The 18,223-nt window shown below is 37.3% G+C and overlaps 1 protein-coding gene across 2 annotated transcripts in view; it reads left to right on the plus strand.

Annotated features, from left to right (window-relative positions):
* The window catches only part of kirrel1b (kirre like nephrin family adhesion molecule 1b), a 98,144-nt gene extending 80,220 nt beyond the window's left edge, over positions 1-17,924 (plus strand). Inside the window, exons 11-15 of one of the 2 annotated variants that reach the window (XM_017495229.3) lie at positions 2,560-2,776; positions 5,498-5,605; positions 6,427-6,533; positions 11,657-11,770; positions 12,798-17,924. In XM_017495229.3, the coding sequence (XP_017350718.1) occupies positions 2,560-2,776; positions 5,498-5,605; positions 6,427-6,533; positions 11,657-11,770; positions 12,798-13,355 (1,104 nt within the window). In that variant the 3' untranslated portion in view covers positions 13,356-17,924. The remainder of the gene's footprint in view (positions 1-2,559; positions 2,777-5,497; positions 5,606-6,426; positions 6,534-11,656; positions 11,771-12,797) is intronic. The other variant, XM_017495230.3, reaches the window with a different exon arrangement.
* Positions 17,925-18,223: the final 299 nt, after the last annotated feature.

An 18,223-nucleotide genomic window follows, 5' to 3' on the forward strand; every position in this document is an offset into this window, starting at 1 on the left:
GGTAAACAATTCTTCCATTTACCTTTAATCAGTGCCTCACTTTTCCCCCAGTTCACTCTAGCAGCAGAAATGACACCAAATTCATTAACAGTAGACTCCAAATTAATAACATCTTTCTTTCCCTTAATTAAAATCAGAACATCATCCGCATAATGCCAGGGACACACTAGACGATTTTTTTTTTATCTTAACCGATTTTTAAAACCGTGCAAGACTATAGACATAAGGACAGTTTCAACTGATTTGTAACATTATAATCCTTCGAATGCACACATTAGACGATTCTGTCAGACCACAAGACCACACACCTGTCAATTGTAGTAACGATTTCACAGACACGAGATTTTAGAGCACCTCGCATTTTATCAAACATGCCTTCAGAAGACAATATCACTCACACTTCATTTTGTTTATTAGCCGCGTATCAGCCACCTAATTCACACAGTAGAAAGTTATTTAACTCTCTCTCTCTCTCTCTCTCTCTCTCTCTCTCTCAAGAACCAGAGAGCGCAGCGTCCTAGGCTCAATATACTATTAAAAAATTCTCCGCTTGTCCATATATTATCCATAATCGACCTTCTGGATACACAATAGGTCTGGTCTGAATGGACCACTTGCCCCATCACAACTTTTAATCTATTGGCCAAAGCCTTTGAGAGAATCTTTAAATTTGTACATAGAAAGCTTACGGGTCACCAATTCTTTATTTCCTGTAAGTCACCTTTCTTAGGCAGTAAGGTGACCACTGCCCTTCTACAACTTAGAGGGAGGGAACCCACAGCTAAACGTTTATTTAAAACAGCCAAGAGGTCCTTGCACATCACTACCCAAAAGGCCCTATAAAACTCCATGGAGATACCATCAATACCCGGTGCTTTAACAGACTTCATATCTTTTAATGCATTTAAGAGACTTATTCTAGATTGCTGGGACTATGGTTGCTTCTAAGGCCAAACAGACTTCATATAAAACTATAATTAACTTTTTTACACTATCTGTTGTTACCCAGATGAGGATGGGTTCTCTTCTGACTCTGGTTCCTCTCAAGGTTTCTTCCTCTTAACATCTTAGGGAATTTTTCCTTGCCATCGTCGCCACCGGCTTGCTCAATTGGGATAAATTCGCACATTTAAAATCTGTATACCGTGTTTATATGTTTATGTAAAGCTGCTTTGAGACAATGTCTATTGTAAAAAGCGCTATACAAATAAAATTGTTCGCCTCACATCTCCAGGTCCGGGGTTCAAGTCCCGCCAGGGCCATGTGTGTGCAGAGTTTGCATGTTCTCTCCGTGCTGTGGGGGTTTCCTCTGGGTACTCCGGTTTCCTCCCCCAGTCCAAAGACATGCATGGTAGGCTGATTGGCATGACTAAAGTGTCCATAGTGTATGAATGGGTGTGTGAGTGTGTATGTGATTGTGCCCTGCGATGGACTGGCACCCTGTCCCGCCTTGTGCATGATGCTCCCTGGGATAGGCTCACTAGGAAATATGGGATAGGAATGGGATATGAAAAGCTTACTCTCACCACTGCAGCGTTCTCACTCACACACTCCTTGCAACAATCACTCCGCACAGAGAGAGAGTTAAAGACAAAGTCCTGTACCCTTCAGTGTGGCTCATGAAAAGCAGACAGCAGGACATGACAAATGAACAAATCTCAGCACTTTACCTGGCTCTCACTGTCACCTCCTCTCTTCTTCTTGTATCTCTCCCCTTCCTTCTCCTCAACCCTGTCCTCTCTATCTTTCTTTCTATGTTTCTTACCTGTCTATCTCTCTCTCTTTTTTTATAAATATTTTGTTCTCCCATCTCTCTTCTTCTCTCACTTCCACCTCTCGATGTTAATGGGTCCATCCACCTCCCCCACCCCATCTGTGTGACACTGCTGTGGATAATGAGACATGACATTACAGGGCAGCTCTTAATGCACACATTACTTATGAAATATAAAATATGAAAGAAATGAGGGTTAGGGTTGGGAGAAGATGAAGGACAAAGGAGATGAAAAGAGGAGGTGCATAATTTTATTGTTCTTTTATTCCTGTCATCTGTCCTCCATCCCAACTTTTTCGGTTTGACTTACAGTAGAGAGCAATATCAGTACTTGAGTGACCTTTATCATCAATAGAACAATATCAGCACTCAATAAATAAAATATAATAAGATCAGTATCAGCACTTGAGTGGATATCACCTTCAGTATGGATCAGCATCACACTTGAGTGATAATCATTCTCAAAAGAAAGCAGTATCAACACATTGTGCAGCCATCATTTCCCATAGAAAAGGTACCATCAATTATAGTAACAACCACCCATGGAATGCACTGCCTGGACATGTATCAGGAAGTATTACAACTTGTGACAACTTTGATATGCAGTTTCCACTAGTTCTGTAGAGAAATTGCCATGGCAGTCCAGAACGTAAGTAGAATGGTAGTTGTGCATATATAACCATGACTCTATAACTACATGGAAGAACACATGTCATCTGTGTCACTCAGGTTGGCAAGAATTGCCAGAGAAAAATATGGGAGGTTGTGTGTGTTTCCTTCTGCAGGTGTGGGCCTGGAAGGAGAATGTATGGGAGAAAGATAGAGGCACTCTGTCAGAGAGATACACAGTAGAGCAGAGCAAACCAGCATCAGAAGGGGGTGCTGTGCTCTCCACCCTCACCATCAATAATGTGATAGAGTCAGACTTTCAATCCACATACAACTGCACGGCCTGGAACTCATTTGGACCAGGCACTATGATCATCACACTGGTGGAGACAGGTGAGAGAGCACTGTCATCTGGACCATCACAGACATCAAAATATCTATGATATAAATAAACAACACACTGTCAGTAATTCATTAAAAACAGATAATTTCTTAATGCTAGTTACAGTAATGAGCCTATAGCACATTTTAAATTGGTGTATAGGAATATAAAACCATGAGGACCTCTCCATTAACAGGGCTCAAAGAAAAACAGAAAAAAAAAAAAAAAACTTTTTTTGATTTGCAAATCTTATAAATCCATGTTATTCACAATAGACCATAGAAAACACATAAAATGTTTAAACTGAGGAAATATACCATTTTAAGAAAAAATAAATAAATTTAAGTTTAAAGTAAAGGTAATTTTGAATTTGATGGCCGCAAAACGTCTCAAAAAAGTCTGGATGGGGGCAACAAAAGGCTGGAAAAGTAAATGTTACTAAAAAGTAAACAGCTGGAGGAAGATTTTGCAATTAATTAGGTTAATTGGCAACAGGTTAGTAACATGATTGGGTAGAAAAAAGAGTATCTTAGAGAGGCAGAGTATCTCAGAAGTAAAGATGGGCAGAGATTCACCAGTCTGTGAAAAACTGCATCTACAAATTATGGAAAAATTTCAGAATAATGTGCCTCGATGTAAAATTGCGAAGACTGTGAATATCTCTTCATCTACAGTACATAATATCATAAAAAAAGATTCAGAGAATCTGGAGAAATCTCTGTGCACAAGGGACAAAAAGGAAAATCAGTGATCTTTGGGCCCTCAGGGCCACTGCATTAAAATCAGCCATAATTCTGTAATGGAAATCACTGCATGGGCTCAGAAACACCTCCAGAACACATTGTCTGTGAACACAATTCAACCTGTCATCCACAAATGCAGGATAAAGCTCTATCATGTAAAGAAGAAGCCATATGTGAACATGATCCAGAAATGCCACCATCTTCTCTGGGGCAAAGCCTATTTAAAATGTAAAGTGGAAAAGTGGAAAACTTTTCTGTGGTCAGACAAATAGAAATATTAAAATTCCAGAATTCTTTTTGGAAACCATGGACGCAGTGTCCTCCAGACTAAAGAGGAGAGGGACCATCCGGCTTGTTATCAGCGCTCAGTTAAAAAGCCTACATCTCTGATGGTATGTGGGTGCATTAGTGCTTATGGAATTAGCAGCTTGCGCATCTGGAATGGCATCATCAATGGTGAAAGGTATATATAGGTTTTAGAGCAACATACGCATCCATCCAGATGACGTCTTTTTCAGGGAAGGCCTTGAATATTTCAGCAAGACAATGTTAAACCACATTTTGAATATATTACAACAGCATGGCTTCATATTAGAAGAGTCCGGGTGCTGAACTGGCCTGCCTGCAGTCCATTTCACCATTTGAAAACATTTTTCACATCATGAAACAAAAAATATGACAAAGAAGACCGAGGACTGTTGAGCAGCTAGAATCCTATATCAGATATAAATGGGACAACATTCCTCTCCCAAAACTCCAGCAACTGGTCTCGTTTCCCAGACGTATATGGACTGTTGTTAAAAGAAGAGGAGATGCTACACAGTGGTAAACATGGCCCTGTCCCAACTTTTTTGAGATGCCAACAAATTCAAAATTGCCTTATTTTTTTCTTTAAAATGGCACATTTCCTCAGTTTAAACATATGACATGTTTCTATGTCGCATGGTGGCTTAGTGGTTATCACGTTCGCCTCACATCTCCAGGGTCTGGAGTTCGAGTCCCGCCAGGGACCCACCAGGGCCATGTGTGTGCGGAGTTTGCATGTTCTCCCTGTGCTGCGGGGGTTTCCTCTGGGTACTCCGGTGTCCTCCCCCAGTCCTAAGACATGCATGGTAGGCTGATTGGTGTGACTAAAGTGTCTGTAGTGTATGAATGGGTTTGTGAGTGTGTATGTGATTGTGCCCTGCGATGGCCTGGCACCCTATCCAGGGTGTACCCCGCCTTGTGCCTGATGCTTCCTGGGATAGGCTCCAGGTTCCCCGTGACCCTGAAAAGGAGTAAGCAGTAGAAGATGGAAGGATGTTTCTATGTTCTATTGTGAATAACATATTGGTTTATGAGATTTGCAAATCATTGCATTCTGTTTTTATTTTCATTTTACTCAGCATCCCAACTTTTTTGGAATTGGGGTTGTACATGGGGCTGTATTTTTAATCCCACTCCAGCTCCCAAAGGAATTCTGAGCAAACCTGCCCACTCCTGCATTTTTTTTTTTTAATCCTTTTAAGCTAAATAAAATTTTAATAAACACTGAGGCAACAGTTAAACATGGCTTTATTATCAGCCTGAATAAAATTCCTGAAGGCTACCACAGAATTACAGGTTTACTAGTACAAAAAATACTAATTGTGCAACCCCACTAACTAATATATATATATATATATATATATATATATATATATATATATATATATATATATATATATATATATATATATATATATAGACAGAGAAATTATATTAAATTAGCTAAATTAAATTAAATTAGCTACTTTAATAGGAAGACTAAAGAAATTGTTCTGATTAGAATCCCTGTGGATTTTGCATTTTGGTGTTACTGAAGACAGGTGTTGATCCCAGGTTGAATATCTGCCTATTACATTGACTTACCACTACCATTAACCACTAAACCTCTATCCACTAAACATGTCATGTGGAGATATGATATGGAAGCACTTGTAAGGCTTTTCCACTTCTTCTTTTGTTCAGATATTGTCCCAGTGGGTATAATAGCTGGTGGAACAGTCGGATCCTCCATCCTGCTGCTTCTCTTCTTGCTTGCTCTGGCCTTCTACCTCTATCGCCAGAGAAAAGCCAGTGAGTGCAGTGTATGACATTCATGCAGGAACATCTCATGGCAATGCATTTAGACCACTGAGCATGTGTCCATTCACTGCTCGCCATTTTTATTGAATGTTTCATGACATCATGAAACTTGTCTAGTTCACAATGGAATGTCAAGGTATAAATTTTTTGGATTATAGGATGGAGAATGGAATTGTAAGCACACTATATGTAATGTCTCAGGTATTCTTTAGAAACAGTTGCTAGATATACAAAGAGTATCTTTTCAGTTTACTTTAAGTTTTAATGGATATTCATTAATAAAAGGAATATACAGCAATAAGATGGTGTATGTTAATAATAAAACTGTTATACATTAGCAGTAAAACAATTTCCTTATATATATTTTCTTTCATAAAATGTGACAGTATTTGATCAATTGCAAATATAGTATAAAGCAATCTTTGATTGGAAAATGTTGTAAAATATGAATATTGATGATATATTAATGCCAAAATGAGAAAACCTAGATTGTTAAATAGTCTCCTACTCCATGTGTGGAAGCAGTGCATATGTTCATGTAGTTTGTGTTTATGCCTTGATGCTTTTATTATTCCAGTTACCTGTTGTGGTGTGTGCTTGATATTTTTTTATAACACTATAGGCTTTAGAGAAATTATGAGACAAATTAATGCCTTTAAGTGAGTCTGAGTGATATAATTACAACAAAAAAGTTCTATTTAAAACAGTTCTTGGGAATTGTTACAATTTTATTTATTTATTTATTTATTTTTTAAATTAAAAAGCAGTCTGGAAGACATTTTAGGCAGTTCCTCTGTTGGTTTTGTTTGCAGGTCATCGAGGGGTTGCACTGAAGCCTGACATCAAGGTCGAGACAGTCAACAAGGAGACACCGAATCTAGAGGAGGATACAGCAGGCGTCTCTACAGCATCTCATATGGTAAACACAATGTACTTTGTGAGTATGGTAGTGACAAACCCTGCGTTCCAATCCAGTTTTCAACACAACCTCACCAACTCCCCTTCAAAATTTATTTGAATTCTGCAGAAGTTCTATTTTGTTTTGTTGATCTCTTCAGCCTCCAAGGCCCGTTTAACAAACATGATATTAGCTATTAATATAATAGCCCTTGTGGCTATTAACAGCCAGGGTTTCATGGTAGTACAATAGTGTTGGAACGCAGGGTAGGTCTCTCTACAACCCCTGGCAAAAATTATGTAATCACCACGCATAGAGGATGCTCAACCTGATTTTTTACTTTGTAGCAAATAAACATACAAACAGGTGTGACACAAAATAATTTTTGTTTAATAGCTGAACATTCTGGCTTTGAGAAACATACTTCAAACAAGTTAAATGAAATTGTTTTAATTAATGGCATATTTTTACCAGAACAGGAAAAGAAGAGTAAAAAAATTATAGAATCGCTCAATGTTAAGGAAAGAATTATGTAATCAACAAAAAACTAAAAATTAGTACTTTGTTGCTCCTCCTAGAGCTTTTATGATGGCCTGAGTTCTTTGAGGCATGAACTTCACTAATGAAAAACAATATTCTCCCTCATGCTGGTTCGAACTTTTTCGAGTAGTGGTTGACAGAACAGCTTTGCAGGATGGAGCCTTGTCATGGACCAATTATTTTAATTTCCATAAATTTTCAGTTTGTTTGAGATCCGGACTGTTTGCTGGCCATTTCATTGAGTTGATATGCCTTTCCTGACGACAAGCTTTAACACACTTTGCTGTGTGGCAAGATGCATTATCATCCTGAAAAATTACTTCATCATCAACAAACCTATTTTCTATCAATAGTATGACATACACTTCTGCAATAATTGTTGAGGTCTCCCCTGGTCCTTTACCTGACATGCAACTCCATATCATAAATGAGTGGGGAAATTTGATTGTGTTCTCCAGGCAGTCATCTTTATATGTTTCATTAGAACAGCACCAGACAACAGTCTGGTGTCAATTTTACTTTCATACAATCATCCACACTCGATTATTGCTTCTCTTTAGCCCACTGTAACCTTGTTTTGTTCTATTGAGGTGTTAGTGCTGGTTTTCAATTCAATTCAATTATATTTGTATAGCGCGTTTTACAATAGACATTGTCTCAAAACAGCTTCACAGAAATATCAGCACGGTATACATATATTAAAAGTTCGAATTTATCCCAACTGAGCAAGCCGGTGGCGACGATGGCAAGGAAAAACTTCCTAAGATGTTAAGAGGAAGAAACCTTGAGAGTAACCAGACTCAGAAGGGAACCCATCCTCATCTGGGTAACAACAGATAGTGTGAAAAAGTTCATTATGGATTTATATATGGCCTTAGAAGCAGCCGTAGTCCCAGCAATCTGGAACTGGAGTAGATGAGAGCTCCATCCAGAGGTAGGACATCCGAAATGGATCAGGCAGGTCTGGAGAGCAGAAAGGATCAGGATCTCTAGTATCTCCATAAAATCGTGTGTTGCTCGACAGAAGGAGAGAGGGAAAGAAAAGATTATTAGGACTGTGATTAGCGTTACAGAAAGTCTAGTGAGGGTAGGCTTGAGTAAATAAATATGTTTAAAGCCTATACTTAAGCACTGAGACTGTGTCTGAGTCCCGAACACTAATTGGAAGACCGTTCCATAACTGTGGGCCTCTATAAGAGAAAGCTCTTCCCCCTGCTGTAGCCTTCGCTATTCGAGGTACCATCAAATAGCCTGCATCTGTTGATCTAAGTAGGCGTGGCGGATCATAGAAAACCAAAAAGTCACTTAGATACTGTGGCGCAAGACCATTTAGTGCTTTATAGGTTATTAATAGTATTTTATAATCACTGCGAGATTTCACTGGGAGCCAATGCAGTGTTAATAAGATCAGGGTGATGTGGTCCTATCTTCTGGTTATAGTTAGGACTCTAGCAGCTGCAGCCTGGACTAACTGGAGTTTGTTTATGCACTTACTGGAACATCCAGACAGTAAGGCATTACAGTAATCTAGTCTAGAGGTGACAAATGCATGAACTAATATTTCTGCATCATGTAGTGACGACATATCTCTTATCTTAGAAATATTTCTGAGATGAAAGAAAGCTATCCTAGTAATATTATCTACATGAGCATCAAATGATAGGCTGGAGTCAGTAATCACACCAAGGTCTATTACTGCTGCACATGATGAAACAGAAAGACCATCCAGAGTAACTATGTGATCAGAAAGCTTACTTCTAGCAACATGTGGTCCTAATACCAGTACTTCTGCCTTATCAGAATTAAGTAAAAGATTTTCGTTTGGTTTTTCTTTATGTAAATCCCATTTCATTCGGATGATTTCTTAAAGTTGACTCTTGTTTCTTCCCATTTGTTTTTCATTTGTTTTGTTGTGCATTTTCTATTTTCAAGGCATATTGCCTTGAGTTTTCTATCCTGACACTTAGCGTCTTCCTAGTTTTACCTATATGTTTTCCTTTTATAACCTTCCCATTTTGTTTATACTTGCAACAAATTTTAGACACAGCTGACTGGTAACAACCAACATCTTTTGCCACACTCCGTGTTGGATTTCCTTCTTAAGTTTCAGTTGTTCTTCTTAAGTTTCTCTTGTTTGGGCCATGTTTCCTTTCAAAGTCCAAAGTTAAGGTCTGTAAGCACTCCTTTAAGCTCTGTAAGCACTCTCTTTTAACTGCAGACTAATTTGCATTTTTAGACTTGTGCTGGGATGTGTTTTAGAAATGCAAATTACAAGGTTATTCCATATTTTTTCTCTACTCAATCTGGAAAAATATGTCATTAATTAAGATAATTTAATTTGATTTGCTTGAGGTGTGTTTCACGAAGCCAGAATGTTCAGCTAATGTTCACAAAAAAAAGTTTGTGTCACATCTGAGTTGTTTATTTGCTACGAAGTAAAAAAAAAAAAAAAGCCAGGTGAGCATCCTCTAAGTGTGGTGATGCCATAATTTTTGCCAGGGGTTGTACCTCTGAACTACAAAAAAACAGTCACCTTTATTACCCATTCAGGTAGGAGGGAGAAAACGAATAGTATCATACAATTGCTGTATTCAGTATTCAGACTTTTTTTCTCATTTCTGTCCAGCCTCAACAGAGAAGCCAATACAGGTTTTTTATGGGTCAATAATGTATAACCATAATTATAAGTGTTTTAGACCTTGCAAAGGAAAATTCATAACTATTGTTTTTGATCATTTTGATCACTGTTTTTTACCTAGCACTATTTAATGTGGATATTGACCAAACTGTCCCTCACAATTCCATAATCAAAACAGTACTTATTGCTTAGCTCATACAGTATTACTGTATGAATCAGCTTATATCTGAATTACATCTGGAGACGAGGTGTAACAAAACAGCAAAATTAGAGCTGTATTCATAGATATCTATAGATATACAGATTAATTTCAAGTCTTATCCAACTAATCAGGATTTTGTAATGCATAATAGCCAATACCCATTATGGATGTTAGTCTTTTAGGCTTTTTCAAAAAATCAAAACACAGAACACACATAGTCATGGTCTGTCCAACATTTACATGCAAGAATGATACATTATATAACAGGCAGGCATAACCTAAAACCAGGAAATACCAGAAAATACAAAAAACAATGCAAAGAAACCAAGTTGACTAGAACTAGAGACAAAAAAAAAGTGATTTCATGATCTCAGATACTGTTTATTTCACTGAATATTTATTTAATTTCATAATAATAGAGATTATAAAACACATATTGGATGTTTTTAAATAAATGTTATAACTACAGGTGCATCTAAAAAAATAATATTGTGGCAAATCGTTAATTTTTTTTCAGTTATTTAATTTGAAAAGTGGAACTTTCATATATTCTAAATTCATTACACATGAAGTGAAATATTTCAAGCCTTTTTTTTGTTTTAATCTTGATGATTATAGCTTACAGAGCATGGAAATCAAAAATCCATTATCTCAAAATATTAGAGTAAAGAATTTATAATACAGAAATGCATACCTGAAAAGTATGTTAATTTACTTGGTCAGGGCTCCTTTTGCACAAATTACTGCATCAGTGCGGTGTGGCACAGATGCAATCAGCCTGTGGGACTGCTGAGTCCTGTTATGGAGTCCCTGAGAAGGTCCTGTTATGGAAGCCCAGGTTGCTTTGATAGTGGCCTTCAGCTTGTCAGTATTGTTTGGTCTGGTGTCTCTCATTTTCCTCTTGACAAGGTCAGGTGACTTAGTAATACCATGATCAACAAACCAGTTACTAGTAGTTTTGGCACTGTGGGCAAGTGCCAAGTCCTGCTGGAAAAGGAAATCAGCATCTCCATAAAGCTTGTCAGCAGATGGAAGAATGAAGTGCAAAATCCCATGCTCTAAAATCCCCTGGCTCGACACAGTGGACCAACACCAGCAGATGAAATGGCACCTCAAATCATCACTGACTGTGGAATCTTCACACTGGACTTCAAGCAACTTGGATTCTGTGCCTCTCCACTCTTCCTCCAGACACTGCGACCTTGATTTACAAATGAAATGCAAAATTTACTTTCATCTTCCCCATGATTGTGGTTGTGTGTACTGAACCAGACTGAGAGATTAAAGGCTCAGGAAATCTTTGCAGGTGATTTGACTTAATTAGCTGGTTAGAGCTCTTCTCAGGTCGACATTTCTCTATTATAAATTCTTTATTCGAATATTTAGAGATACTGGATTTTTGATTTCCATGAGCTGTAAACTGTAATCATCAAGATTAAAACAAAAAAGGCTTGAAATATTTAATTTTATGTGTAATGAATCTAGAATATATGAAAGTTCCACTTTTTTAATTAGATTATGGAAAAAATTAACTTTAACATGATATTCTAATTTTTTGACATGTTATAAAAAGCAAAAGAGATGGGCTGGGTCAGTGTTGCATCCATTGCTAATCAGCCACTACAGTCATTCCTCCATAGCACTTTATCTTCCTTTCCTTTTCTTCTGCTGATCAACCTGATGTGGTGTTTTCCTCTTCCCTCCCTCCTTCTCTCCCTCTCCTCTCTTTGTGTGTGTTTGTTTTGTGGTGTTTTGATGGTTTAGTTTCTTCCCTCTGTCTCCCTCTCTCCCTCCACTCAGCCTTTCAAAGAGGACACGGACCTGAAGCTGGACACACGCAGTGAAACACTGGAGACCAAGGAGGAGTATGAGCTGAAGGTGAGAAGCAAGTACTAGTAATGCAAGCAAGCATTATCTATATGTAAATATCAGGTGATGAAAGCTGAAATACTGATTTGTCTCATTCATCTTTTGAGATCAAACACAAATGTCTTCAGTATGCAAAAACAAAAGAATTGGCCTTGTTGTTCTTACTTCAAAATACTTTTGGAGGAGACTGAACATAATGTTAATTGTGTCTCCTTGAAATCTCTCTGGTCCCGGAGAGCTTCCAACCCACAATGGTTAGTCCAGCCCTAATTTAGCACTAGGCTTTAATATTTTAGTGGTCTGGCTAGGGCTTATCAGCTTCATTACATTTTATTTTATGGTTATCACTAAACTCTAGTGGGCAGATTTTAGAGTATACTGGAATATTCAACATGCATTGAATTGCTATCATGAAAACTTAAGTGTATATATAGAATTTACATGCAACTGAGATAAAGATCATTTCATTGGTGTATTGTCGCGATTGTTACAACAATTGTTAATCATTGTACCTTGCACAGGTCTGCATGCTTGCTAGTAAGCTTACTCCTTAAGAGGTAACCCTATTTAAAAAATTTAAGAAAGTTAAGAAACTTGTGAGTGATTGCAGACAAGCTGATATCACATGCATAGTGTATGTGAACAAGCAATTAAGTATGATTATGAGGTTCTGGTTAAATTTTTTCAAGATCTTATATGATGATGAGAAAGTTATGTGAGTTAGGTCTTCATGCCAGAAAAATTATAAAAGTTCCTCAAAAGGATAGTTAAGGGATATTTATCTCCTACAGGATTTTTACTTGGACATTTTGTGCTGAAATGTCAAAGAGGAAACCTTTGGCTGTAGGGTACTACATAGTTCCATGAGCATGTTAGGGTTCTAGTTTTAGCCATTATTTTAACCGTTGTTGGGTAGGTGCAGGAAAATAAAGTCTGCAGGGAAAACCGCACAATGCAAATTTGAAATCTTTGAGAACAGATCATTATTTTAATCCATGTGTACAGTACAACAATGTAGCACATTCATGTGTTTTAGGACCCAACGAATGGCTATTACAACGTACGCGCGACAACCCATGACGAAGGGCGTACCACGGCCCGCTACCAGGAATTCCGTCCACCAAATCCAGCCTCAGTGTCCACTTCTACAGCAGGCTCAGCACCCAGTATTAATCCTGCTCCCATTGGGCGCTATGAACCGCGCCCACCATCTCGGATTACTCACAACACCTACGCCCACTTCAGCACCATCGCCAGGACCAAACAAAGCCAGGGTCCATCCAAAGCAGCACTTCAGACCACAGACTATTCCAGAGAATGTGGCTTGCTGGAATCAACCAATCAGCTCACTTATGACACATATGGATACCAAACCACGGCGCAGTATGCACAGTACAGGCTTGGCTTTGCTCCAGCGCTTGAGGAAGGACCAGCATATGAGATGTATCCAACAGGACAGGGGGTAGGGCCAAATCAAGGGGTAGGGCCAAATGCAGGACTGGGGAAGTATGGGAGCTCAACACGTTTCTCCTATTCGTCTCCACCCACAGAATACTCTCAGAGACACACCCAGAGGATGCAGACACATGTATGAGAGTGTAACAGGACACTAACACACACACACACACACACACTTAAAATTGTGGTTAACCAAACGCTAGATTCACAGATTAGTGTAGCTATCTCACAGTCACACACACACACATACACACACACACATACACACACAAGCATAAGCATGTGCACACACCAACACACACACATTGTATTTTGTATCATCTCATTGTGTGCCATCACTATAGTGCCAAACCAAGATTAAATATGAAATGCAAAGATAAAATATAAAAAGGGTGGAGGGACACATTCATGAATTCTATATATTCTCTCCTCTATTCTCCCCTTACCCCTATTTCTCTTTTCCTGTCATCATATGTAAATATATCCGAAAGAAGTGTCAACAGACACAAGCAGTGTTTCCTGAAGTTGATAACTGCCCTAGTATAACAAGCAGGATAGCTGAGAAGAAGCAGCAGGTTTGTTAATTTAAGGGAACATTGTGACTCGACTGTTTCCTGTGGGAATCTGCAGATGGCACCAGAGGTTGTTGGGAAATGTCTCCAGTCTGTGCCATTGGATAATATGAAAGACAGTGTATGTGTGTAAAATGTATCCGCTAGAGTGCACAGTCTCATTGGTGTCAAACCTGCAAGAATTGCTGAATATCATCAGATATGAAATAGTCAACCGTTAGATTTGTGCTTGTAGCAAAAGAGTCTCAGTCCATTGTTGTTGTCAGCCCATAAAATGGCGATGGAAGTCTACATAATTTATAGCATTTTGTCTTAGCAGTACATCAATGACTGGCAGCTATTGCAAAAATTGCATTTTATAAAACTCCTATTGGTCCCAAGACCAAATGTGATAGATTTGGTCCAAATTGCAGATGAAGACCAGCTTTTCCAGCTATATGAATACATTAAGAACAGCATTTGCACTGCCCTTTTTATAAAGGGATATGTGTAGTGTTATGGAACAAAAACTATAACTGTCCAGTATTCTGGGCCTGAAAACACTGAATTACAACAAACTTAGAGGAGATACTACACATACAGTGGTGCTTGAAAATTTGTGAACCCCTTAGAATTTTCTATTTATCTGCATAAATATGACCTAAAATGTCATCAGGTTTTCACACTAAAAGTACTAAAAGTAGGCAAAGGGATCACAATTAAACAAATGAGACAAAATATTATGCTTGGTCATTTATATATCGAGGAAATAAATCCAATATTTCATATCTGTGAGTGGCAAAAGTATGTTAACCTCAAGGATTAGCAGTTAATTTGAAGGTAGAATTAGAGTCAGGTGTTTTCAAACAATGGGATGACAATCAGGTGTGAGTGAGCACCCTGTTTTATTTAAAGAACAAGGACCTATAAAAGCCTGATCTTCACACCACATTGTGTGTTGTTTATGCTCAGAAGGCTGAAAAAAGCTACAAGAAAAGGTTACAAAACCATCTCTAAAGAATCTGGATTCCACCAATCCACAGTCATATAGACTGTATACAAATGGAGAAAATTCAGTACCATTGTTACCCTCCCCAGGTGTGGTCTACCAACAAAGATCACTCCAAGAGCAAGACATGTAAAAGTCTGTGAGGTCACTAAGAAACCCAGGGTAACTTCTAAGCAAATAAAGGCATGTCTCACATTGGCTAATGTTACTGTTCATGAGTCCACCATCAAGAGAACACTGAACAACAATGGTGTGAATGGCATGGTTGCAAGAAGAAAGCCACTGCTCTCCAAAAAGAACATGCTGCCTATCTTCAGTTTGCTAAAGACCACACTGACAAGCCAGAAGGCTATTGGAAAAATATTTTATGGATGGATGAGACCAAAATATAACTTTTTGGTATAAATGAAAAGCATTATGTTTTGAGAAAAGAAAACACTGCATTCTGGCATCTGTGAAATATTGTGGTGGAAGAATCATGGTTTGGGCCTGTTTTGTTGCATCTGGGCCAGGACAACTTGCCATCATTGATAGAACAATGCATTCTGAATTATACCATTGAATTCTAAAGGAAAATGTCAGGACAACTGTCCATGATCTGAAACTCAATAAAAAAAATGGGTCATGCAACAAGACAAAACTGATCAACACTTACCAGAAACGTTTTGTTGCAGTTATTGCTGCACAAGGGGGTCACATCAGATACTGAAAGCAAAGTTTCACATACTTTTGCCACTCACAGGTGTATAATATTGTATCATTTTCCTCAAAAAGTAAATAATTAAGTATGAATATTTTTGTCGCATTTGTTTTATTTGGTTCTCTTTGTCTACTTTTAGGAGTTGTGTGAAAATCTGATGTTGTATTAGGTAATATTTATGTAGAAATATAGACAATTCTAAAGGGTTCACAAAACTTTCAAGAACAACTGCATGTGTGAGCAACAGCTTAGCTCCACTTGTTCTAGAAAAAAGGCAGATAAAACTTTTCTAAGCCTGCATTCATAAACCTTTATGACTGCACTTTTGTAATTTTGGTACCAATGCTATAGAAAATGTATAACTCTTTTATAATACTTCATAAAGCTTTAAGGAAATTAATTATAATACTTTTTATTAATGACTTAAACATGTTGTAATATAAATGACACTGTTCGTTATAATGCCCTGTGGTTTACAGCATTACTGCCCTGACTGATTGTGTGCTGTGTATAACTATAATGCACCTTTTAATATGTATTAGGAAGTGTGCACATCAGCTAAACATTATTTCTATTATTTATATTACAAGTTTGACATACCATGTACATAGGCATATTAATGCAGTTTAAATATTTGTAGTTACAAAGCATTATTTTACCAAAATTACAAGTAACAATAAGTACAGTCATAAAGTTTTATACATTCAGGCTTTATATAAAGTCTTACTGAAGAAAAAAAAAAAAAAACTTTCTGAGATGCTTTTTCATACCTGGTACAAAAAGTACTAAAAAAAGAAAAACCAGAAGAGGTAAAGTCCTCCCTTCCACAAAACCTAAATTGTTTGCTACTTTTTATGTGTGTGTGGGCGAGCACACAATCTCATAAATGTTGGGATGTTCCAGAGGGGAACAATTTAACCTTTTCTATTTGTACAGTCCTCGTGTCCTACATCACATATTTGCCTCTGCAAAGTAGAATTGCGCTTTTTTCACGTTTGTATCTTAGAACATGGCATTTGAAAGCATTTTATATATTTTTATACAAAAGAAGACAGAACAACAGTTCAGAAAATGTGTGGAAAGGCATTTGTTTCCAAGTCATTGTTGATTTGAGTAATTTGTTCTTGTTACAGTTTCATTACCAGACAGTGTCCACTGAATTAAAAAAAAAAAAATACCAATGATTATTTTGAACATTGAAAAAATACCAACTGTAAGATTATTTTTTAACATTAAATGTTACAAAAGCTACATTATAGTTTGCCATTCCTTTTTCTCTCCAGATTGTTGACCTAATATTTCTTTATGTGCCCATTTTGTACCATCTGAATGAAAGATGCAAATGAAATGAAATATAACTAGGCCAGGTTTTATCCAAATGCATTATATAGATATTAATCATTGATGTTTCCCGATGCACATGGTTTAGGTGGAATTCTAAAAACTGTCTTCCCATTAGATTGTCATTGCAGGACAGATTTGCTAAATCAAATTTAACAAATAAATGGCTTCAGATGTATGTACAGTGCATATGTACATGTACATATACAGGCAGCCCTTTGCGGGTGAATTTTCCTACATTGCTTATTCACAATCCCACTGTGAATAATTCAGTGGAAATTCCTTTTAATAGGAAGTTCTGCTTAGTATTGAAATTATACAATAAATTCACTCTCTTTAGCAGGGCAAAATACCATTTTGTATTAAATGCCACAAACATGAAAGTAGATATCACATTATAAGTCAGTCTCTCTCATCTCCACAAATATAATGGATGATCGAATGTGCAGTACTCTTCGTGGATGTGTCATAGCATGAATATCGCCCACTCATGCAATTATTGTATCTATCTTATTCCTGTTATAAAAGCCTATTTAGTATTATTGTGTTTATATTGGGTCTTTTACTTGTTCTTGTGAATTTCATAATTTTATTCATCTTTTAAATGTGTACAAAAATCTAAATTTATATTATTCATATTTGTCTTATTCCCTAATCTTATTTTACACAAGATTTTTTATTGTGTGATTATTTTTCCATATTATTGAATAAATACACCTTTTTCATAGTAACCAAAGCTCATGTCATTCCTTTACAGATGGATAAATATGAATAAACAGTGAAGGTTAATTATTCATCTGTTGCTTATTCATCTAATTTATGTAGTGTAGGTATACTGTTATTTTGTGATGTTCAATGATAGGGATATTCATTCATCAGAAATAAAAGGTCATAATCACAACTTCACACCAGGTGTCTTAAATCATCCTGTTTACAATACAGTCCTGCTTACAATCCTGTAAAATTAGCCTAACATGCCTATCCAAGGCATACCCAAAGTAATATTAAAGCTGTTCTTGGACCATTTGGAGTACATGCATAGTTTTGGTCTCTCACACTCTGACGTTCCATTTCAATGGGAACTCAATGTTGCGTAAGCTTCACGCTGTGGGAAGTGCCCTCACATGCAACTGGTATCTGAAGTCTGGGGGAAAAGCACACCTATTTATAGGCTTGCCATGGTCAGATGATGTGGCATTTCATGCGTCGCGTGACTATAAAATGGTGCCTGTAAACTACGTCATCAGCTTTCCTTGTCAACATTCCTAAACTTTTCACTTCTCTCTATTTTCAAAATAATATATATATTTCTTTTTTCTTCTGTTGCTCTCCCGTGCAAAGAGAATGAGTAAGTTCAGAAAGTGTGTTACTCGCTGCTCTCATGTTATTACAGAGGGGAATGG

Source organism: Ictalurus punctatus, chromosome 20 (assembly GCF_001660625.3).
Source record: "Ictalurus punctatus breed USDA103 chromosome 20, Coco_2.0, whole genome shotgun sequence".
Classification (NCBI taxonomy): Eukaryota; Metazoa; Chordata; class Actinopteri; order Siluriformes; family Ictaluridae; genus Ictalurus; species Ictalurus punctatus.